The 25407-nt window shown below is 36.1% G+C and overlaps 1 protein-coding gene across 1 annotated transcript; it reads left to right on the forward strand.

Annotated features, from left to right (window-relative positions):
• The first annotated feature begins 1997 nt into the window (after nt 1–1997).
• On the forward strand, nt 1998–25407 carry LOC117342809 (leucine-rich repeat protein soc-2 homolog). Its single transcript, XM_033905065.1, has 2 exons — nt 1998–2110; nt 19880–25407. The coding sequence occupies exon 2, from the start codon at nt 19948–19950 to the stop codon at nt 22366–22368; it is 2421 nt and encodes an 806-aa protein (XP_033760956.1). The 5' UTR covers nt 1998–2110; nt 19880–19947; the 3' UTR covers nt 22369–25407.

The following is a 25407-nucleotide window of genomic DNA, read 5'->3' on the forward strand; positions in this document are numbered from 1 at the left end:
TTATACTGAATAAGGATCCTGTAATACTGTTGAACAATATATATTGATAAGACACTTGATAAGAAGTTCTAAGTCTGCTTTTTCTTGAAATGTAAATCGATACAAACATATGACACTATATATAAATCATTGTTAATAGGTTAAACTAATCAAGAGGTCTGCAAATATTTGTTATAATTATAAACCTTTACTAAAATATAAACTGTCCATAATTTTAGTAAGAAATTAATCGTATATTGGGAAATGCAGTGGACTGGTACGCCGTACCGAAAGATTAAATTACATATAACAATTTAGGTTATTTCAATACTAATTAACATTATCAGTTAGAAATGTGTATAATAAAGTTGATAATGAGATTAACATCATCATTAAACATTATATCTATAAAACCAGATGTCTAAACACTACCCTAAATTTAAATGCTCTTATCAATTCAATAAGAGAAAACCACAATGTCAAAAAGTATGCAGCAATTGGGAAGGGTGAAGCTTCTCTTGAATGTTTTAACAAAGGTTGGGAAAATGGAAAAAGGTTCTCCTTTTGTTAGTATTTATTATATTGAATATATTTTTCTTCTCAAACTCTGACTGTTTGCAAAAAGCCAATGACATTTATAAAATTCTATCATATTTTTTCAGCAATTATTTCTTAAAAGTGTTTTCAATTCACTTATCAATTTTTTCTTTCTTCCGAAGGCCTTTTTGTATTCTGAAGTGTCTGTCTTGTGTTTGTCAATCTGTCTGTCTTTACAATTATCTGTTCGTGTTTGGATGTCTTTATAGTTGTCCGTCGGGTGTCTGTCTGTCTAGCTATTTGTCCTAATAGATGTCTTATATGTGTTTATATATATATATGTATTTTTTTTTCTTCAATCTGTCTGTCCTTGTAGTTGTCTGTCTGTGGTATCCGTCTGTTTTGTGTTTGTCTGTATCATGCATCTCCCTCCTTTAATAAAAAAAAATACACATTTCTATCTTTTGTTTTGATTGTAAAGAAACAAATAAAATATATTTCTTTCTCTAAGAAAATAAACAAATATAAACAGTGATATAAATGTCAGTCATAATGATGTGTGTATATATATATACTTCCATACTATACAAATATTCAGATATTATTACTTGAAAGGAAATAGTATGCAATGGATGCTTATATGTATCAGATTTTTTAATTTGTGATATGAAAAAATGGATGAAGGTAAAAGGAACGAATGTATTGTCAAATTGTGAAAAAAAAAAAAATTATCGATCATTAATTTAGTAATGCAAATGTAAAGTTCGCGTACAGAGTATTTTACTGCAGCGGTTTTTTTTGTTTTTTTTTAAGGCATTTCTTATACAAAGTATAATATTAACTACACACACATCGATTCCAATAGTTATGTTGTTTTTTTTACTTAATAGATAAATTAAATTAATTGAATTAGTTTTAGTCAATTAATTTATTCATTATTTATTTATTTATTTAATGATTTATTTATCTATTTTGTTAATTAGTTTCTTAGATATATCAATTTATGCAAAGCTTAAAACTTTTGACCAGAGACTTATTTTGTGTCTCTGTTGATTGTAACTAAATTATGAAAATATTTTAAGCCAGTGTAATCATATACAACTAAACTGCGACAAAATGTACCCCAAACCCAAACCGTATTACATAATATAAGTTTGTCCTTGATCCACCAGTATACATTGGTGTTCGTGATATTGATAAACTTGTAACTTATAACTCCGATAACGAAGTTGACAAGATAGCCAACGGAAGGCGTCTTAGCTGTCAATCATAATCTTATTGAGGCCCCATGGCGAAATCGCACCCATCCGGTTTACTGCTTTATATTTAAATAATGCATGCATTGATCGAATAAATCTTGCTCTGTTGCCGGTCAATATACTTGATCATCGCCCTTCGACCGCCATCCAGTACTGACATATCGACCCAGAACAGCAGGCAACGGTACAATAGAAACCCCGTCGTGGTGCCCCTTTGACTTTGTTCTGTGACGTCACAATGTCACTTCCTAGATACCAACACTAGCTTCTCCCGTTACCAAACATGGCGGACCTAGGACTAACACGAGTGCTTCCCTAGCTCGACTTCAACACAGGTAAGCTTAAACAATGTATTTTCATTTACGATAGCAGGTGTAGCAATTATTTTTACGATCCTGTTGAATTTCGTTAATTTTGGGCCTTAAAATGAAGTGTGTTTAAGTTAGCGACCGCCGATGAGCCGTTGTTGACTGTTGACACCGAGGGAAGGTTTATACGGGTCAGTGGTTTTATGATGTAGACCGTACACACACACACGGCGTTGACGCTTACTTCTTACAATCTGTTGGGAAAACAGAGTGACTGGTTCGATTGTGAGATAAGTTTTGGTTAAAAGAGATAAAGTTAGTTCTATGTAGGTAAATAACTATCGTGACAGTGATCACATATGTATACATACTTTGTGTATATACCTTTATGTCACGACATGAGATTGTAATAAGTTAAAGATATACTTAATCTTATCTGGCAGGTACTTTTGGCAGCTAACAAATCGGATGCATTAAGCTTTGAATTAAATATACTGAATAATTTGGTCATAATTCAATAATCCGTAGGATTTTTTGTTGTTTTTGATGTATTATATAAATAAAACTTTAATTGAATTATTGAAAATACTTGTAGAGTATAATATGTAGTTAAAACAGTCTGACAGTAAATATTGTATTCATAATTCAGTTTTTAACTGTTTTCTTTTCTCCTCACTACTTTCTTCTAAGCATTTGAAAGCTATAGTTGATTTTATTAATGTATAACACTAACAATTAAACTTCCAAACAGAGGTTAATTTTCATTAAACATCAAGATCTAATATCTAATATAAAAGACTCATTCTATGTGATGCTTGCATGTACCATATCTAGTGAAAACTCATCACATTTTATCTTTTTATCGAAGCCATAACGATCTGATCGAATGACGATGCTTTCAATTTTCTTATTAACAATTTACGAACAGTATATATATATATATATATCACCTCAGGGTTATGTACAAGCGAATGTTATATCATATCTTAAAGCACAGGCACTTGTTGGTAGACTAAATGAAAAGCAATCACACGGTCTTGTAAGTATGCAATGTTAATCTTATAACAGTTAACAATTAAGCGCCTATGCAGTACTGTAATTTGCATACATTAATTATTACACGATGACTATATATATACTATAATTAGATAAATATTTATTCCTTATAACAAGATTTTGATGTCGATTACGAAGCTTACTTTTAGCTTGGTTGTTCCAGCCATAGTTGTAATATCACGACTGTATGTCGAACTTTCATCACCTGTCAACAGTAATACTAACTGATTTGTCAAAAACAACCTGCCAAGCTGGCCCAGTGTAAATCTTGCAATGTAAATACTCTTAACATGTTTATAATTATTGATCTGGTTTACCTAATGAGCTAAAGTTCATCGATTTTCTGCGGATCAATAAATTGATATTATATGGGAAAAAAATGTGTTTCTTTCCCTATCACTAGTGAATCTTAAATGCCTAAATAATGAAATAATTTGGAAAGCACACAGATTTTTATCCTCTATTTTATTCAACACGTAACACCACACAATGTATATAATGTATCTATATTTCTGTGAATTCAAACAAAAGCACGGTGAACATTCAGATATAGCATGCATGTTAAAACGAGGAAAGAAAGTTTGATAAAAATGATTTTTTTTTTCAAATGTTAGCTACCGGGATCATATCTTCAGCTTACATGAAGGTAAACAAAGGCTGAATCTACTTTGATCACGAACTTGTAATAAACGTGCCCATAACACAGGCACATGATTTATTACTTTTTGAAGATATTTTAAGTGTTATTGAAGCAGTATACAACCTGTAGTGCGTGGTCCTCAGGCCTACATTACACAGGACCAATCTTGTATCAGGTTTTTTAATATGTGTTTTTTTTTTAATTATTATTTTTAGCATGGGCCTTTTAAGAACAGGTTCATATATTACGGTTTATCCCATCTTCCCTGAAATATTAGTGCCGAAAAAAGGAGTTAAAACTAAACTATATATAAGTGGCTATACTCTATATTTCAGTATCTCCGCCCAGAAACGTTTTTATTAAGGGTTATATGGGAATAAATTGTATAAATTAAAGATAGACTCCGTTACATCCTGGGGACGTATCTGTATACATTTATATGTCAGTATGTCAAATCTGATTGGCAGAAAGACCAAAGGAACTAAACATCTTCGAAACGTGAATACGTGTTTACGTTGGTGACCGCAGATTGACACTCCTGTAATACTACACACAATGACTTCACAGGGACTTGACACAAAAAATCCTATCTCGTGGTCCCTTGCAATGTATACGTATCACCTGTCACACAAATAGATTGATTGCGAATTCGTGTCAATGTCCTGTGTGGCTGGTGCTTGAAGAGAACTTGTGCACATCTTATACTCCAACATAATATCACGTTACATCAAATGGAGGGGGATGCAGTAAGTGTATAATCAGCGATCTGTTAGATGTATGTCATTAATTGCGGTATATAGTCAAATCGGATGTTTTTCGTCGCACGTCATAATGATAAACACATAATAATTGAAAATAATCCCCGTCAGTGGTAACTTAGACGTGGGATTTAAAACATGGCTAGTGCATAAAGTAGACGGACACGCACACAATTAATTTACATAAGAGATTTATTTTCATAATAAAAATATCTCCCTTAGATCCCAAACAATTTGATACCACTGAAAAACCAAACTGTTGAACACGTTCAATCATATTCGGGCATAACTAAATATATACATACTTTAGCACTGAAAAAAAGTCAAGATAAACGCCAAGTTTGGATTGATTTGATTAATAACTAAAATTCTTACAAAAGAAACTCCAAATTTGATGTGGATTAACCTCACATTAGACCCGTCGACCATTGTATCAGCTAGTGTTGAGATTCTGTTTGTATTGTGATAAAACACGGTAAGGTTATCTCGCGACTCTTATATTTAGTTTACACAATAAAACACGTGGATCTGTAACCCGTTACCAAGCACGCACACACACACACGTAGACAAAGCCACTCGAAAGGTCAAGTTTCACGAAAATTAAAACCTGTCATGAAAGGTCTATTATGCTTCAGCTGTTGATCTTTCGGCTTCCAGTACAATATATGTGTTGACTTAAAGCCGTAACTGGCTTTCTAAAGCCCATTTTTACCCTGAAAGTCTATTTTACCTGGTGAGAATAAGTTCAAAGTCAACGTCTGTTCAGTGTGTACTAACTGTACACGGAGTGTGTTTACCTTCCCACTCCAGAAAGGACACCAAAACCCAGTTAGTGGTTATATGTGCCATATAACGGTACACGTTTGAACCATAATATTAGCTATATAATTTCTGTAATATTTGAAGAACATGAATGTACATCGTAAAATAGGGAAAGTGATTTATTTCAAATATTTGTTTTTTGTTTATTTATTTACAAATCCATCGGTGTTATCAATCTGTTTATTTATCTTATTATTTCATAATTTACTTATTTATTTATAATCTTTTATTTCGCTGTTATCTGGCTTTATTCTAATAATCTTTCTTTTATTAAAAATATGCTGGCGTTTAAAGAAGACGTTTAATCTATCCGAATACACCAGATTATTGACCGTAGAAATCATACAAAATCTGTCCTGGGTTTTAACTGGCTTACATAATATCAAGTTTTGACCCGGTACCCGTTTCTGACTGTTACAACTCGCTAGCGATAACAACCGGAACCTCTCGTCATTTTCTTAGTAACTCAACCAGACGTAGGCGAGGTGTTCCAATCGTGACGATAACTTACATGTTTCGAAAGTTGCGTGACCACAATTTACGTACTCATGGTTACCGTTCATAATAACTACAGCACGCGAGGACATGTATTAAACGGTTTGTAAGCAGTAATTCAGATGGTTTTCCAGTGAATATGACTTGAACACTAAATGCAAGGTTTCAAGTTTTTATTGATATCACTCTGACACACTAACGTGTGCAACAAGAGGTCACATATACATAATAACAATGATACATCTAATGTACATGGGGTACAATTAAAAACAATATAGTCTAATAATATTTTATGCAATACATATTTGTGATAACTACTAAAAACCTTGAACAATGGAGGAACACTGCTTGATCCAAACATTAATCTGGAATCAATTTACTTAGTTTCTCTAAAAATGTACAACATTTTTGAAGACTAATATTGAACACCTCTTGTATTTTGTCTCGACTCGCCTAAGGAAGGTACTATTTTAAAATATATTTTCTTCTCAAACATATCACCGATTCATGTTCACATTTACACATATAATGAAATTCATCACCGATATCTGATTTATACAAATAACAAATTATCTCGTGACGAGGAGGCATACAGGGCTAAACGTTTACTGGAAATACAGACTTCTGGGAGATTTGAAACCCGGTGGCTTTCATACGGAAGGTCACAGGGACCTGATAAATTGTTGCAGTCTATGTGTATTAAGACCTGTTCTCAAAACGTGCTATACGCACGATGATATGTCTTAATACACTTAAAAAGATACCAGTGGTAGTGGCAGTTATGATAAATCGAGAACATTTAAGATTACAAAAATTGCCGATGATTTCCGATTATTTCCGATCGTTGATCCGAAATCGGCTCGGTTCACATTGATTGCGTCGTTAGCTTGTCAATCAGTGTGACGCGGCTGGAGCAAACAAGATGGCGTGACAGACGCGTTTCATTATTTATTCACCTGCTGATAGCCTTTTCTCTGTCCGTGTTTACTGGTTTTATCCATTAATGAACACCTCGTTTGTTTGAAATCAATTTTGTATGCACTATCGGGTATATATCTCATACATATTTGATTGGCTGACAAACACGGCTCTCAGGGAGGCTGACGGGGCGGAAATGAAACCCCCGGTACAGCTGATTAGTTTGCTTTTATCAATAGTTTCGTTGGTTAGTATACACATTAGGCGTCACCCTGTGTGTCTTGTCAGCTTGATTGATTAAATAATTGATAACGTATTTTTTTTGAACTCGTACAAGAGGAAGGAAGCCGGAACCAGTCATTGTATTTTTGTTTTGTTTCATAGAGACAGAAAGCTCCGTTGTCTTCAAGATTAATTATGTATGAATCACAAATTAAATTTTAATTTCACTTTCTAAAATAAGTCCACTATCATTAGCTACAGAGTAATGGCCCTTTGGACGTAGGAACTGTTGTTTTTGTGACTATTTTTGTGATAAAATCAAATTAATTGGAAACCAAGTGATGCATTAAGTTTACGCTTCTTTAACGGGGCGCTAATTTGGTGAACACACATACATGTCTATTGTTAGAAAACTTTGATCAAGTGAACTACTCATGAAAGTTAAGTTCGTTACCCCATGTATACGCCAACTCGGTTATGTAAATAAACCTTTTCGACCCAACAAACTATCTACGAATGCTAACGCGGTTATATTAGTAAACCTTTTCGATCCATGCAGTTAACTATCTACGAACGTTAACTCGGTTATATTAGTAAAACTTTAGCTAGTTTGGTTACTACATGTATATCGTAAGTAAACATTTAACACCAGTGAACTGACCACGATCGCTAACTTGGTAGCCTCATGTATATCGTTAGTTAACCTCTAGCTAACTTGCATACCATACGTATATCGTACGTAAGCTTGTAGCTCCAGTGAAGCTAACCACTTGTATATCATTAATGAACCTTCAGGCTCCGTGAACTACAGACATGAGCGTTATAGTGAGTGGTAAGTCGATGACAAAAACACAATCGAATGACACCTTTGACTGTGACGAGTAACTACACAACACAGAATAGTGAGTAAATCTACATCATACAGCCACTACACTTACGAGACTAGTAACGTTATCGATATTATAGGACGTACAACTATCCGTAAGCCGAGTCCATTACGGAGATAAAACCATTCGTAGGTTCCTATTTATCAATATTTTCGCAATTGTCGGAGATTGCGTTGTCTAAGCGGTACCGTCAATATTTACGATAGCAGAGAAATCGATCTTCCGATCCCCCAGTCACATCCGGGGAGCTTATGCCGTGTAGTGTCAGGAAAAGATGTCGTTCAAAATAATGTTTATTGTAATCCTTTATCATATTTCATGAGGACCCCGAAATTTGAAATACACACCATTTGCTCACTCTGTTGTATATTACCAACACATTAAAATACAACTTTATATTCCTGGCATTATAGATACATTTATTTATGTACGATATCAAGTCTATAATGTGCTGATAGTGATTCTATCAATTCTGTCTTAGACTCTGTGCTTCTAGTACACAGGCTTAAAGGTTTAGCGCCATAAAACTCATATCAAACGCACAAAGGCCAATATGAAACGACTCAACACTAGTTCAAATATAAAGTGCCCTAGTACCAAGATCAAACGCAAAAAGGCCTAGATATAGTGCCCAGGAACACTTAAGAACCAAGATCAAGCGTCCTAGTACCAAGATCAAACGCAGAAAGGCCCAGATGTACTGCCTAGATAGCGCTTAAGAACCAAGATCATGCAAGCGTTCTAATACCAAGATCAAACACAGAAAGGCCTAGATATAGCGCCTAGATAGCGCTTAAGAACCAAGATCATGCAAGCGTTCTAATACCAAGATCAAACGCAGAAAGGCCTAGATATAGCGCCTAGATAGTGCTGAAGAACCAAAATCAAGCGCTCTAGTACCAAGATCAAACGCAGAAAGGCCAAGATAATCAGATAAATTACCAAGTTAGCGCTTAGGAACCAAGATCAAGCGCCCCGTGTTCAAATTTACATGTATCGCTCTAGTACAGGACATGAAAGAAATTTCCTACCCAAGGTCCATATAGATGCAACATATGCATATCAAATATAGATCGTGGATTGGGAAATTGTGTGAAGTCCCTGTGTACCCTTGTGCTGTTTCCAAAGTAATGGCCGCTACATTGACGGATTATAAATGTAATTATACAATGAACATTTATGTCACCGAGCGCAGCTACAATCACCTGACTCGCCGTTAATCAAAATGAAACACAGGGACCTGCGAATAACAGTCTAAGAACTTGTACTACATTTTAAGATTTTTAGATTTTTTTTTTTTTGTCATTATTTTTTAAATTATGCCACATTGCGTCTGCAAAATAATAGGTCCTAATCCAATACATATAGACTGTAAATTATACATCCCCCATTCCAAAAAAAAAAAAAAAAAACAAAACAAAACAACAACAACAACAACAACAACATGTAAACACCTTGTAAAATGTATCGGCTGAAATTCTTATTGTTTGTCCTGATGTGACTAGCATTGTCTTCACTTTGCATTGTCGGATTCCAGATGATCGCACATATCATATCCGTGATGACATGTGCACTGCATATAATGACATCATTATTCTACTGCCACATTTCATATGCTACTAACAACGTAAAAGTGCAGACGATACAAGATTGGCATGATATATATAACAGGAAAGCGAACATAGTGCGCCTCCACAGGGGATCGAACCCGCGACCCTTACTTACTGGCCTGTCGCTCTACCGACTGAGCTAAAGGGATATTCCCCCATCACCGACACTAGAAGTAAGGCAGCCGTATTACTATGTACACTATTTACAATTAAAACCTGCCACACTATTCTCACTTTTCAAACGAACACACATTAACCCAGGTTTTATCCCCAACGAAGCCTCTCATTTTCTAAAACTTGCTCTTGGAGTGGTCAACGGAACCAAATATAACAGAAAAGCAAGTAGTCTCCACCGGGATCGAACACGCGACCCCCGGTTTACTAGTCAGCCGCTTTACAGACGAGCAAAAGGGCTAGAAGACAACCGTATCAAAATATAAACTATTTACAATAAGAACTTGCGACGTATACTTATGTATATTATCTTTTGTTTTATGCATGTTTTGGGTTTTGGTTCTGTTTTGGTTTTGTTTTTGAAGCACGGACATATATTAGTGCATGTATGTATATCTAAACCGTGGTTGAAGTAATAAGAAGCAAAATCACTCACTTAGACTATTATTTGAAATATATTATAAACATCGAGGTTTTTAATTTGAAGTGAGTGCGTATTGAACAAGTTGTGAAAAACAGGTTTCATTTTCTACACATAGAAACAAATTACAAAGTCTGTTTTCTCCTGGAAATTTTGGTATACGTAACGTCCTGTATGCTTAGACAATGAGAATTATAACGTGGAAGTTTGTAATAGAACATCATATAGATTTTGGAAAGATACACGTCTCTGGATAGACTAATACAAACAAAATGAAATCTCCTCATTCACATGTTTTGATACACGCTGTACAATGATAACTTGGGCTATATATTTTTCATTATACCTTGTTAATCACAATATCTAGTAATTTAAGGTCAGGGTGTAAAGAGGTCGACACAGAAAGATTGTTTTGATTATGAAGTTTTCTTAATGAAATACAAGTTTTGATAAAATTCTAAAATAAAAAAAATGCAACAACTACTGCAGTTAATACAGTCTATACCCACTTAGAAAATACAGAAGATGTTGCATTGTTTCCCTTAGATTATCACATATTTCAAAGACATCTGGAAGATGAAAAACTCTTAAAATATATGGACTGAGAAAGGGCGGGAATCATTGGCGAAATCTTTGACGTTGACTTCTTATGACGTCACGCTTGACGACAACAGCACCATTCTGAATGGGATGTTCAACTCAGTATTATTTCAGGGTTTTCGGTTGTAACCTGGAAAGTTGTGCTTACAATGCTGTTATCTAATGGTACTACAATTAAAAACTGTTCTATATAACGCACATATGCAGCAAAATATCCTCTTAGTCCACTCTCGCATCCAATTTGATCAGCACCGAAACTGGGAGGGTTCAAATTTAGGTAACTAACAAAATATCTCAAGCCAATCAAATTCGCAAAATACATTTACCTCGTCAGTCAAAAGAAAAATAGAAATGGTAACTTTTAAATGAATCAGGCCTTTGACATGGGTTGTGTGGATATTTCGAGAATTAAGTAATTTGAACTAACTTTCAGTTATTTGTTTCGACGAGAGAAAAACCAGTCAGATCTCGTCGTGTAGGGAATGAGATTTCAAACATGGCTGCCTCTACTGGAGGTGCGCGACTTTTCCCGCGGGACACGATTTCAATGTTGAAGGGGTATAGATTTGATTGGAAATATAGCTTATACACGTGTTGTCTTAAAGAGAGCTTCGCTCTCGCGCCCTTCGGGCGCGATGAGCTGCGCTCTTATTATGTATTTCTCTGCATGTAGCAATCAAATCCCATCGGCCTGTTGCTATGGACAGACTTAACGGTGATCTATCTCGATCAAGCCGCAATCATCGTTGTGGGGTCAGTCTATTGATCTGCCACCGCCTCAGGTTAACTTTCTGTTGGAAAGGGTTTTAAGTATAACAAAATTGATCTCGGTCATATATCTTGAGGGTTTTTAATTTCCATATAGTGATTAACGTGTTTATTACAAACGTCTGTGCCCCGCAGATTCCTCCGATCTGTCGCCCGCTATTTATGATGGGTGATGTGTTAGGCGATTTTTGTTATTCTTCAACTAACCAAAATTTTCATCAGCGTTTTTTAAAAGTTGAAGGAGCCAACTTTTCTGACATTTTAATGTATTTAAAATGCATTGTATCGCTTTGGACACTTTCCATTTATAGAAATCTACTCTACTGTTACCCAGTTGCGTTCATGGTCCGGTAACGAGACCTGTATAGGGCATTAACGAGTAACCTTAACTTGTTGTGTTAATTAACCATCAGATTGACTTTATGTACGTTAGATTTACAAGAACTAAATGTACGAGGTCCCTGGCCGTGCTTGTCCTCCACACTATTAGGTACGCGAATTAAGACTAAAACAAGGCTAATACGGTGTTATACACGTATACATATAAACACAGGTCCCCAACCCTTGGCACATATACATATTTATCTTGCAACTTCCACCGCATTGTCGGAATACACCCACCGTATATGTTTTGGCTGTATATGGCAGTGACGGAAAACAGCTCTATTTTGGAATCTTAGCACGTGCGTCAGTTCGACTGACCTACTTCAAAGTGAAACTACGTTGAAAAGGCGAACATATTTCTGACATTTTTGACACCGTTTCACTTCAAAATGATTATTTTTGATGACTATTTTTATGACTGTTGCAGGATAAATAGAATACACGGTCAGTGTCTTAAAATATAAGCTGTATTTTTGGCTCGGGACAGAAAGACAACAATGGCTTGCCAAGGCTCGCCACTTTTGTCTTTCTTTACCCTCGCCAAAATACAGCATATATTTTAAGACACTGACCATGTATTCTCTATGTACATGTTTTGTTTGTGTGTATTATACGTATCACATAATACATACATGTACAATGAGCGGGAACAAAATCTAACAAACAGAACCATATTTATGACCCGAAATGTTTCAGCCAATCAGAGTCTTTGGGGGCCATCTTGGATTTTGACATCTGGATATTATGACTTTATTTATCATATAACTGTCTAAAAGGTACCAATTACCACCAAATATGAACAAACCTGTGCCAGTAAATCAAATGTTTACATTATAAAATTCACGACAATCCCCAGGTGATAGACATTTACGCTAATTTGACTAGCGGCCATCTTGAACCCCGATTTAGCTAGTATAACCCCGATTTCATGCCCAGGTATGAAATTAGTTCGGAGTATTAAATCAAATATATTTTTTAAAACGAAACGATCAAAATCGTTGAATAGGTTCTTATGCAATTCGCCAAAGGATTCGCGGGAACTTATGGAATTATTCGAATCGTTTAAACAGCCTTTGCACACGAACATATTTTAGAATTATTGTACTCGTCGACTAGTTGCCTACCTTTTGAATAATTGGTGTTAATAGCCGGAAAACGATACCCTTATGAAGTTGTAGGTAGTTAATTTTGTCTACAGCTATGAATAGAATCCTTTTCAGACTTAAACTTGCTTGAAATACCTGTCCATATAATAATACCTTTGCCTCAAAAGAGTGGCCAATTATTTCATTATTGCAATAAAAAAACGGAGGGTTATTCAGTTATTACATGTAATGGCGCGAATGGAGACGTTCTTGGGCGTTTAAGGTTAGCTGTTGTACGCTAATACAAGTTCACCAATTATCGTGTAAAACTGCCGTTAAATATTTTAAAAGAAATAATTATGCTGTCACAAAAATGATTACGCTGTCATTCGATTTCAGAGATAAATAATACAATTAAAATGTTTTATTTCACGTCAAGGGCATGCTAGTTGTGGCCAGAAGCTCAATATGATATTCAACACAAGGAATTATAAACTTTAGATATACATACATATATTATGTATCCGTAATTATCGATTCATGTGAAGATTTTATATCGACTAAAACAGACATGAAAAAAGAGGTATTTTTCATGAATACATTAAATAAAAATGGTATATATTGTGTTGTAAATTGTACAGGGAACTGAACCCTTAACCTTTGACCCGCAGTATCATGCATTCTCAATATTTATGTGATCTGTCTAAATTAAAAATACACAAGCAAAAACATTGTCATCGCACACAATCTTACAACTTGTAAACTGTTAAAGTAGCCCGACTACTAGATTCACAAACTACATGTAAATACTATATACCCGTGGTTTCTAAGTTCCTGTCGTAACTATGTACCCGTGGTTTCTAAGTTCCTGTCGTAACTATGTATCCGTGGTTTCTAAGTTCCTGTCGTAACTATGTATCCCTGGTTTCTAAGTTCCTGTCGTTACTGTGTACCTGTGGTTTCTAAGTTCCTGTCGTTACTGTGTACCTGTGGTTTCTAAGTTCCTGTCGTAACTGTGTACCTGTCGTTTCTAAGTTCCTGTCGTTACTGTGTACCTGTCGTTACTGTGTACCTGTCGTTTCTAAGTTCTTGTCGTTACTGTGTACCTGTCGTTTCTAAGTTCCTGTCGTTACTGTGTACCTGTCGTTTCTAAGTTCCTGTCGTTACTGTGTACCTGTCGTTACTGTGTACCTGTCGTTTCTAAGTTCCTGTCGTTACTGTGTACCTATCGTTTATAAGTTCTTGTCGTTACTGTGTACCTATCGTTTATAAGTTCCTGTCGTTATTGTGTACCTGTCGTTTCTAAGTTCCTGTCGTTACTGTGTACCTGTCGTTTCTAAGTTCCTGTAGTTACTGTGTACATGTCGTTTCTAAGTTCCTGTCGTTACTGTGTACCTGTCGTTTCTAAGTTCCAGTTGTTACTTTGTACCTGCCGTGTGTCGTTACTTGTGTCCATGGTATCCAGAAACATTGTTTACATGATATATATTGATTGATCATCGTCAGATTGAATCATACCTATAAAACAATAAACACACACAGAGGAATGGTGTTCAAACAGAATAACTAATGGATCCTAAACTATTACATTAAGCTTCTTATTTGTAATGTATTTCTTAATTAATGGCCTACACTGGATGTCCTGTTGTGAGTGTCTTATTAGTCGATGTCCCATAGTGAATGTCAATACTAAATGTTTCTCAGTGAATTTCTCATTGTGAACGTCCAATAGTGAATATCTTATAGTGACTGTCCTTTAGGGAATATCTTATAGTCAATGTCCCATAGAGAATATCTGATCTAGAGAACGCCCCATAGGGATTATCTTATAGTGAATGTCCTATACAGATTATATTATAGTGAATGTCACATGGGGAATATCTTCTATTGAATGTCCCAAAGAGAATATCTTATATTGAATGTCCCACTCTGTCAAATATCCATGGCGAAAATATGCTTCCCTGGCGAATGTCCTATAATTAGTATTCCATGGAAAATATTCCATGATTAATTCCATTTTTTTTTGTCAGACAGATAAAAAGCAGCATACTTGTTAAATTAATTCGTATTAGTGCTTAGATCGATACTGTTTTTTTTAATCTAACAAACATCTTTTATTTACGCAACCCATTTTGAAATATGATTCATGTTCGTAGTACATAATATATACATGTATATACCTAAGGTATCACTAGCCCTCCACCTCTTTTTTCTATTGTCTATCTTGACACAGCCTCATTTTTGGCATTTAGTTGAGCGTTCGTCCATTTGAGGAAGGCGTTGAATTGTGTCTCCTGGTTGAAACATATCAGAGACTCTAAAAATGGAAGCTGTACGCTTGGCATCTTGGAAAAGGGGCGACTGGTTCGTCCAGTGTAATGTGACCGGGTGGGGTGCCCTGCTGGTTTTCTTCGGTAGTATACTTCAGTGGTGTAGCACTATAAAGTCAGCATCACTTCGGTATCCACCGCGCTATCACATGGATGTTATGACGCTAACGGTAAGATTAAATGATTTGAGTACATTACAGCCAAAGACAATATAAGTACATTAATTGTAGATATACTTATTTACGTCTCTGATACCACAATGTCTTGCAAAATTTATGTCATTCATATCGGGTGTAAACACTGTTCCAATACAGATCAACTGGTGAGAAAACGACATGTGTAAAGCAAGTAAAAAAAAAAATGGGGTATGAAAAATTCGGTCGAACATATACATTAATGTAGAGAATGACTTGAACGGTTTCGGTTGAACACTTACAATGTTGTACAGAGAATGACTTGAACGATTTCGGTTGAACACTTACAATATAGTACAGAGAATGACTTGAACGATTTCGGTTGAACACTTACAGTGTAGTACAGAGAATAACTTGAACGATTTGTGTTGAACACTTACAACGTAGAACAGAGAACAATTTTAACTGAAACACTTGAACGATTTGTGTTGAACACACCTCACATATCGTATTAAAGTCGTGAATATTTCAAGTAGGCAGATACATGTTTTGTTCGTTTACTGCAAAACACAATCCCGAATTTGAACTTGTTTCCCAGATCAATGGGGTATTGTCGTTACGTAACGGGACACTGCGGTATTGAGTTATTAAATTTCAAACTCCTGCAGCGAAAATGTCACATTATTATGATAAACAGGCTGTGTTAAAGTTATACCATGAGGGCGTACCCGGGGAACAGGGTTGTAGTTTAAACGTTTCAGGTATTGGCTGAACAATGTCTATCTGTGTGTACCCGTGATTGAAAAGACACACACGGTAAACCTATGCGTGTTACAATGCCAAGTGATTCATTTATTTTATAAGGAGTTAATATAACAGGCGAGTGTGTCTTATCAAGGTATGTTGTATATTTATTACGTTCATGATATTAATTTACTACAGTAATGAATATTTATAACAAATTGATATTCTCAGAATTGGTCTGAGGAATCCCTTTAAGGTTGTTTTTTTTACCGTCAATCACCACCTGTACTCGATGAATTATGTTTTTAATTAATTCTTCAAAATGACAAGATGTACCGCGGACACTTAATCTAAGCAATGTTAAAGGGGGGGGGGGGGGGTTGGACCACATGACCACGTTGACTATATGAAGTCTCTGTTATATATTTTCATTATAAACTCCATATCTATCTAACATCTCTCCGAATTTTACAAGTGAAGTTTAAATTCAGTAGCGAGTTTTTATTTGATTTGCTTTGTCTGTTTGTCTGTTAGTATGTCTGGCCGATTCATTGTCTACATGTCTGTTAGTCTGTCTGTCTGTCTGTCTATCTGTCTGCTATGGGTGCCATATATTAATCTTAAACTCTACCCGAGGTACATGTGTTGTCTGTTCGGCTGCCTTTGTTGCCTTTCCTTTTGTTTCGGTATCTCCTCTGCTGTTCTTTCGACTTTGTGTTCGATAAGTAGCACTGCTATATTGACGCCATATTGACGGTAAATATGTATGTTGCGATTTTTTCGCAGTCTGATCGCACGAATTTGTAGCTATTTTCAATATCGCATGTCAATGGAACATTAAGAAACCCTTACGATGTAGTTGTTTCTAAAAAAAATATGTTGGCGAACATTCCGTCATAGTTTATTTTCTCAGTAAACTCCATTTGAATTAATGCATGAATATAATGCGTGTGTGTGTGTTGGCTATATATATTTGTGTGTATCAGTATTAATTATATAACCTACGTACTCAGTATTTAAAACACAAACACCCATTTCTCTTGCCATAGAACCGTATATAATCATTTCAGAGCTGCATTATTAAAAAAAAATGTTATACAGGTAGACTGCATACGACACCTGTTGAATTTAAATGTCCTACCATCGTTCCAAAGGCAACACTATGGAATATGATCTTTGATCTTACTCGCACACGAAACTAAATTTAAATCCCCTATACAAAGGATATAGATCAAAATCTACGGATATTAAGACAGATACTTAGCCGCTCGTACCACATAGAACTTGACGTGGTTTACTAACTTTCGAAACAGACTCTGGACTACATATCCGGATTTAGAGGGGCAATGGGGTTATTTAGGCCGTTTTACAGACGGTCACGACTGGGACGATTGTTTAATCATCCTATTACATGTACAATACATGGATGTTTGAAGATAAAGAACTGAACCGAATTGATTGCGATAATCAAAATGTCACCTACTTAATTGAAAGAACACATTTATTGTATGACGTCACATACATGTATATTGAAATTCGTGGTATTTTTTGTTTTGTTTTTGACAATGACAATAATTTATTCTCATAAACATAAACAGCACAGTGCAGAGAATATGAACATTAACAAATGGATATAATATGGTAAAAGAGGATTGATATTAGTATTGTGAATCAGTTATCTCATTTATATCAATAATACATTTAGTCAGTGAAGTAAGTTCATTTTGAGTTACATAATTGAATAATGTATGAAATTTAAATGTATTTGAACTATCATAATAATATCTAGACATATATTTCCGCCTGCTATTAAGTATAAGTTGTTGTTCACAGTTAAATAGATATGTTGCAACGAAAGACAGGATCGGTGTCATTTTTGTGTGTGTGAGGGTTCTTGGCGACCCTCTCACCTACATTTTGTACCACCGCAATTAACGGGCGTAGGTAGTAAACTAGTGTGTCCTTTAAGCTTTAAAAATATACACGGTTCATTAGGATACTGAGCTTGTACACGTGTACCACATGCAATATGATATATATACAGTGCATATCAAAGCTACGTTGGACCAATACTTAAGTATATAAACTCTGGATTGCGGTAGATCTGATCAAAAGTCAGATCGATTTTTATCAATTTATCTTGATTTTAAAGTTTTGATCCTGACCGTGATAATTATATACATGCCCCTGATGGGTTATCAAACCAATCTGTTACTCATACCCAACAATTCACAAACATTCAGACGACATCGAAATCCAAATCCAACATAAACCGTCTGCACTGAAAGACTGTCAGAAAGCACCGGGGCACTGTTTGGCACTCTAATCCCAAGACTATCCTTAACGCCACCGTGTCACTAATTCCTGTCCGGGGGCCGCCTGCCAAAAATCTATGACCATAGAGTCCAAACATGTATATACACACAATGCTTATAGGAAAACACGTGTCGTACGTAGAGATACCTATGCAGCGAGTTTTGGTTATTTATAGGTAATAAAACGTGTGGCGTCACAATTCATATATAAACAAATAATGAAGGTAGTGAATCTTCAAAAAGAAAACAACAACAACAAATGATATACATTTATAGAAAGAAAGAAAGAAAGAAAGAAAGAAAGAAAGAAAAAGGAAATAAAGAAAAAGGAAATAAAGACAGAAAGAAAATATGTATAAGTTTTATTGCAGTTTACATGTAACATCGCTAATTCACCAAAGCTCGTGACGATAATTAGTTTGTGGAATTAAAAACTGATGCGCTTCAATAGCTGCATTCTCCTTTAATTAATCCAATTAAGTAGTAACATACAAATGTAAAATAAAAATAAAAAATAAAACTATGAGAATCGCGGATTTCAGATAAAAAAAAGGGGGGGGGGGGGGGGGGGGGGGTGTAATGGAGGTTGTGTGAACGGAACCACGCGGACATGGCATCAATTATCAACTACTCGGTTTATGCATACATGTTTAGAATTAGTATCAAGTCTCTGTGAACGGAACATGGTAGTCTGGACAATCAATTTTCGTTCCGAAAAGAAAATATCACCATCAACAACAAACGATGGATATCATCGTTATACATTGTTTTGGAATATGTTTTTATCTTTTATCGCAACATAATTGTCGCCCTGCTTTTAATAAACACTCATGCTTCATTATAGTTTAATTAAGTGTCTCCCAGACATAAACGCTACACGATTGTCGTTTAAAATGCAATCAATTTACCAACATGCACCTGTAGGGTCTCCTCACAGAGAATTGTCAATTGGGTTTATTTCCGATGAGATGGAAGTCCTTTGTGAATAAAAGTGTTTTTAGAAATCATCTCGGAGTTATTCACGTCGGGATAATTTTTTTGTCGTTTTGAGTCCTTGACGACGGAAATCGTTGTTAACACGACCTAAAAGGCCGGGTTCTCTCGGCGTGATTGTATTTCATCCCGAAGGCGATACTTGTATACCTTTAGTCTTCTGTGTCTTTTGATCTACAATGTAGTATGTACATGGAACATAAGTTTCCCATTAGGATAAAATAAGTCTTTAAATTCAACTCCGCCATCTGAGAACTTGGATTTACGAATTTACATTATAACAATGCGTGTGATATGTTTGATGTCATATTAACACGATCATGCGCTTTCTATTTGTCTTCGATTCTTAGAGCATCTAACAATTGTTAAAAGAAAATGTATCCGTTCGATTATTTTATCTGTATTGTATAATATCGACTTATTTTTATGTTCATTTCAGATGAGCCTTCCGGCGTAACTGATCGAAAGATATAGTGCTTTACCAACTGTATTCATCAGTGTAGCAAAATGAGCGCTCGTCGTCGGAAGAAGGATGAGAAGCCTCCGCCTGCAACCGGACCCGGAAGTAAAATCATATCGCTTCCGGATCCGGTTAAAAAACACTTGAAGAAAATTGGAGACACAAAGAAAATCCATCTCAAATTCGGAACTGGGAATTGGAAATCTTTGCCGATAGAAGTGTATAGTAACGAGGAACTATTTGAACTTTCCGTGAAATTTAGTGCTGAAAACAACCGTCTGAAGCGTCTGCCAAAAGCTATAGCAGCCCTAGAAAATCTTGAATATATCAATGTGCAAAACAATTCACTTTCGGCTTTTCCTGGATCTGTGTCGCGAATGAAAAAGCTTGTAACTTTAGATATTGAAAATAATAGCATTAAAAAGCTACCTCCGGCAATTCACAAAGCTACGGGACTGACAACGTTATTAGCTCGCAATAACAGGATACGTGGATTGCCAAAAAATATCGGCAAGTCGACTTCATTGACATATGTGAATGTTTCCGGAAATCTGATAAAATCTTTCAAAAAAGGTGTTTATGAAATGACGGGGGAGCTGGATCTTTCTGACAATCGTCTGACAGAAATGCCCACAGCTGCAGTGAAAAAACCAAACATCCAACGCCTTAATTTAGCGCGAAATGGGATCACGTATATGCCCGATAATATCGATAAATTACAGCGTCTCGTGTGGTTGGATCTATCCCATAATTCCCTGTCCGAGCTTCCCGCCCAGATCGGAGGTGTTAAGTATCTGCACTTTTTAGACCTCAGTCACAACAGCCTGAAAGCTCTCCCGGAAGAAATCTGTAACCTTGGTTACGCGTTGGACACGCTGAATATTTCCCACAACGAGATTCCCGTGCTACCTGACGATATGAACCACTTACAGAAACTGAGAGTGCTGGATGTATCACACAACCAAGTCGAGTATGTACCAGAGGGAATCCGTGAGATACATTCCTTACAAACAGTCAACATATCACACAACAGGCTTAACTCCATGAAGTTCGCAGTATATCTAAAAACACTGGAGCACCTACATCTGTCAAATAACCAGATCGAGGTCATACCGGAAGTACTAGACAACATGAAGTGCCTCGTCACCCTGGACGTGTCCAATAACAAGATCAAGGAACTCCCTGCAAGTATTGGCTACATCAAGACCATCAAATCTCTTAACGTCGGCAATAATAAGTTGTCCGTGCTGCCGGACAGTATTGGCCATGACCAGGTTCTTACGTTACTGGACATTAGCCACAACCGTATAGCCGCCTTACCCACCGATCTGCGCAAGCTCAGGAATGTGGAAACGTTCATTATTAGCCATAACGAAATAGCCGCCATGCCAAAGTCAATTGACTTCTTGTACCAACTCCGGACCTTGGACGCGGCTAGTAATGGGCTCACCGAACTCATCCTGCCCAAAACCCTGACCTGTCTCAACCTCTCGGACAACCCGATGATGGTCAATCCGACTGACCACAGATCAACCATGGTTGTCATGGGAGATAAAGACCACCTCCGAAACCTGACGTCATTATCGTTATGTAAATTAGCACTGGATGAGATTCCGCCAAGTGTCTTCAATCTTCGGTGCTTAAAAAGTCTAGATCTCTCCAACAACTCGCTCAAGAGTCTTGGTGATAACATTTGCAAACTCAAGGCACTGGAATGTTTGGAAGTCACAAACAACGAACTAGCATCACTCCCAGCTAACATCGGGGTCTTGAAGAAACTTCAGAAGCTGCAGGTCAACAATAACGCGATAGAGAAATTCCCCCCTAGTCTTGTCAAACTCATATCTCTCTGTCATCTGGATATGTCGTTCAACAAAATGTCCCTCCTTCCGGATAACTTCGGTGACCTCAACAAGCTCACGCTAATGGACTTGTCAAACAATGAACTATTGACCTTCCCTATCGATCGTATCGACGTCCTTGCGTCTCTTCTTGAACTCAACATCTCCAAAAACCACATCAACAATATACCCATGGACTTCCCATATCTGTATCGGCTTAAAGTTCTTCAAGCAAGCAGCAATGACATCAAAGGCATTCCGAATGATGTTGACAAAATGAAATCCCTGGAGTTTCTAGATTTATCTGATAATGTTATAGAAGGTCTGCCGGAAAGGATTTGTAAGCTTGCTGCCCTGAAGGAACTGGACGTCAGTGATAACAAAATCATGGCCGTCTGGCCTAAAGCCTGGGCAAACCTAACGTCGAAAATTGTCGTAAGAGCCTCCGAGCAGTCAGCGTACAAAAATCGCGAGGCACGAGAACGGCCGACGGATAAAGTGGCGGAAACCCAAATGAGTCCAAAGGCCGGGAGGAAAGGGCTGAAAGGGAAAAAGTCCGTGGCACCGATAGGCACCCCGCCATCAAAACCCAGATCGATGAAATCTGCCCCTCCCAAGTCATCGTGACGCGTTGATGGAGAAATGAAGAGTTTCAATCGTCAGAAACATATATATGTAGAATTAGACGTTAGTTCGCCTATCTATATGTACACCCCTTACTGTGCTATCGTCGTTTTTCTCGACTCGATCACCCGTGTAAGGCGACACGCGACCTACGAATACCACTCCATGTCTAACGGACCCTTCGTGTCTGGCTGTGGAAAAGCTTCGCCAAAACATCGCGGTGCTGTAAGACTTAGATGCGTAGTGGACAGTTGGCCATCGAGTAAACAACGGACGGAACGTGACAGTATAAAGGTCTCGGTAGCGTTACCCCTCAATCATATAACCAGTCATACCACCAGAATAATGGACAACAATGACAATGTTTATGGTAACCCTTACCGAAGGTCAAGCAATCCCATCTCTGGTTTTGCCATCCCATTTCTCGACTCGCATCACTTGTCAGGCGAGCGATGTGCAGGAAGACTGTTTTGTGACGAGAAAAGGAAAATAGACATTTCTTCCTCTTCCCCTCTCCATCCATCCTCTCTTCATCCCCTCCCTTTATTACCCCCTTCCATACTCAAGTGACACACCAATGACACATTAGTCCTCTAAAAGAAGTTTTACTGCAATACCAGAATTCGTTGACAAGATCTCCCAAACGAAACAGTGGACAGCAATGTCGGTGTCATCGGGACGCCGCGGCAATGGTTGGTTTCTACCTCAGAACGTTCTCCATGGTTTCTGCAATACCTTCAATTGGAATTATCGGCTGATATTTGTGAAGTTTTGCAAATGTACAAAATTGTCGGCTTATTTCATCGTGTCTCATTTGTTGACAAAGTTATGTTCATAAGGTTATATTTTAATTTTAAGAAATGTCCCATGTTTCAAATATGTGCTGGTAATGCTCAACTCATTTTCTTTCTACACTGTGCGAAATTTTCCCAGTATGTAAAATTCGAGTTTGCATAAGTTTTTTTTAAACAGCGAGTAGACTTAATGGTGAAGTCAGAGTTTGGAATATATATATGTAAAGGGGACAGTTATATATATCGTCTTAACTTTTTATATGAATGCCCTAGATATACTGTAGTGTATAATGGAATATCATTAGCTGGTTATATTAAGTGACGATATCAGTAGCAACTGGTCAATTAAAACATTGGCATGGCTTGGGTAATGTTACCTAATTTATAAAAATATGTGTATAGTATTTGGCCGGTTTGTAAAAATTTGGTTATAATACTTAAAACGATTGGACAATTTGAATAATTGAGACATATAAGAGTTATGTTTGGTAGATAATGTTATATATTATTGCGATTTACATTAGATTTATTATTCTATAGAAGTCTTGATATTTACTATTTCACAAATCTCGCCTTTTAATGCTTTAAGTCTTTACGAAATTAGTGGTGCTATCTACATAAAGCATTAAGCTTGTTTATTTTTTAAGATCTCGTTCATTCAGACGCTTTGAATTCCAGAAGGATTTTTTGGTTAAAAAGAAGGAATCAATGACATACGTTGAATTTCTGAAAAAGATACCTAACGTACGGAAGTTAAGGCTCTAACATAAAGTATGTGGACTTTTCTGGTCATTTTCATTTGTTTTCGGAATAATGAGATCTTACACCAGTATATACTATAAATGATTGCATTGATATTTGTGTAGATTTTATGCGTTCATTTTTGTTGCATATTTCAGTTTGCAATGCATATTCGTTTTGATTTTAGTTCGTTCCCTGTGTCTGTTATACAACTAATACAGAAAACGCTTGACGTTATGATTTCCGGAAATTACTGATATTATGGAAAATTATTTCAAATTTTCATAATCATCTTAGAGATGCCTTCATATATAAGATCCTTAACTTAAGGAGTTATGTTATGTCCGGGAGACTTGGACTGGAAATATTACAGAAATTAGGAAAATTTCATAGACTTTTTATCTTCTATATGAAACGAAACTTGTTGCCAACCAATAATATTGTAAAACGTATGGATTTCATTTTCAAAATAATTTTGCATGCATATGCTATCGACATCTACATGTATATTCTTTTTTATTAGTTAAAGTATACCTGGCTGCTTCTGAAGTCTGTCATACATGTATATACTGTAACCATACATATTTAAGCGGTAATCTTATTTTAGCGATTCCGCGCTTAAATCATTGTGGTAAATTGTGATTGTGCTAATAAAAAGTCATCATATCTTTATGACATGATATTGAAGATGCGTCAATTCATCGATGCGCAAATTTGTTCAATATTCGATAATGTGCTTAAATGTGAGCTCGCAAAAATATGTACGTGTACAGTATACTTAAACGCATGTACTTGTTTATGTTAGTGGGCTATTTTAAGTAGCCTGACATCTTCACGTAATATAATATATTGCTCCGCTCCCATTGGTACCATATTATCAGACATGGTGCTAATAATACTGATTTATGGAAAGTCTTTTTAATGAGTTCGAATCTTCTGTTAATCTATCATTCTAAACCGTCTTATTTTATAGACTTTAGGATTTCGAGTAAACTTTTAATGAATTTTAATTTCTTAGATCAAGTTACAATCTTAAAAGGGTTACCTTGTTTCTTGTTTTTTCATCTGACTTTCCTCTTCAAATGAAATGAAATGGTTTTATTTTTCATATGAAAATACCAAAAAATGCTACCTGCTGATTATTGTGTACATGTACAATCTTCCTATACAACCAGGTATCGCTGGTATCAGACAAACTACGATTTTAAAACACCTAGGTAGAAGTTAACAATTCATTTAAAACATTTTTTTTCTAAATTATTCTTATAAAATGTATATCTGTATACGTATATTATTTACCGCCTTTAGTTTAATTAGCCTTTTAGACTTTTCTGGTCGACATAAACTTGGTCAATGTCTTAAGGGCTTCTCTTTGTATAGTCTGCATTTTATTGTTTTAAGTTTAGAATGGATTATATATATACAAAACCAAAACGCTGTGATACAATTTAATTAGTAGATATACATGTACTATTTCTTGTTAATAAAGTTTTAGATAACTTTCGAA

This window comes from Pecten maximus, chromosome 14 (genome assembly GCF_902652985.1).
Source record: "Pecten maximus chromosome 14, xPecMax1.1, whole genome shotgun sequence".
Classification (NCBI taxonomy): Eukaryota; Metazoa; Mollusca; class Bivalvia; order Pectinida; family Pectinidae; genus Pecten; species Pecten maximus.

Coding starts and splice junctions, on each gene's coding strand:
- LOC117342809 (XM_033905065.1), top strand. CDS start 19,948: ATGAGCGCTCGTCGTCGGAAGAAGGATGAGAAGCCTCCGCCTGCAACC.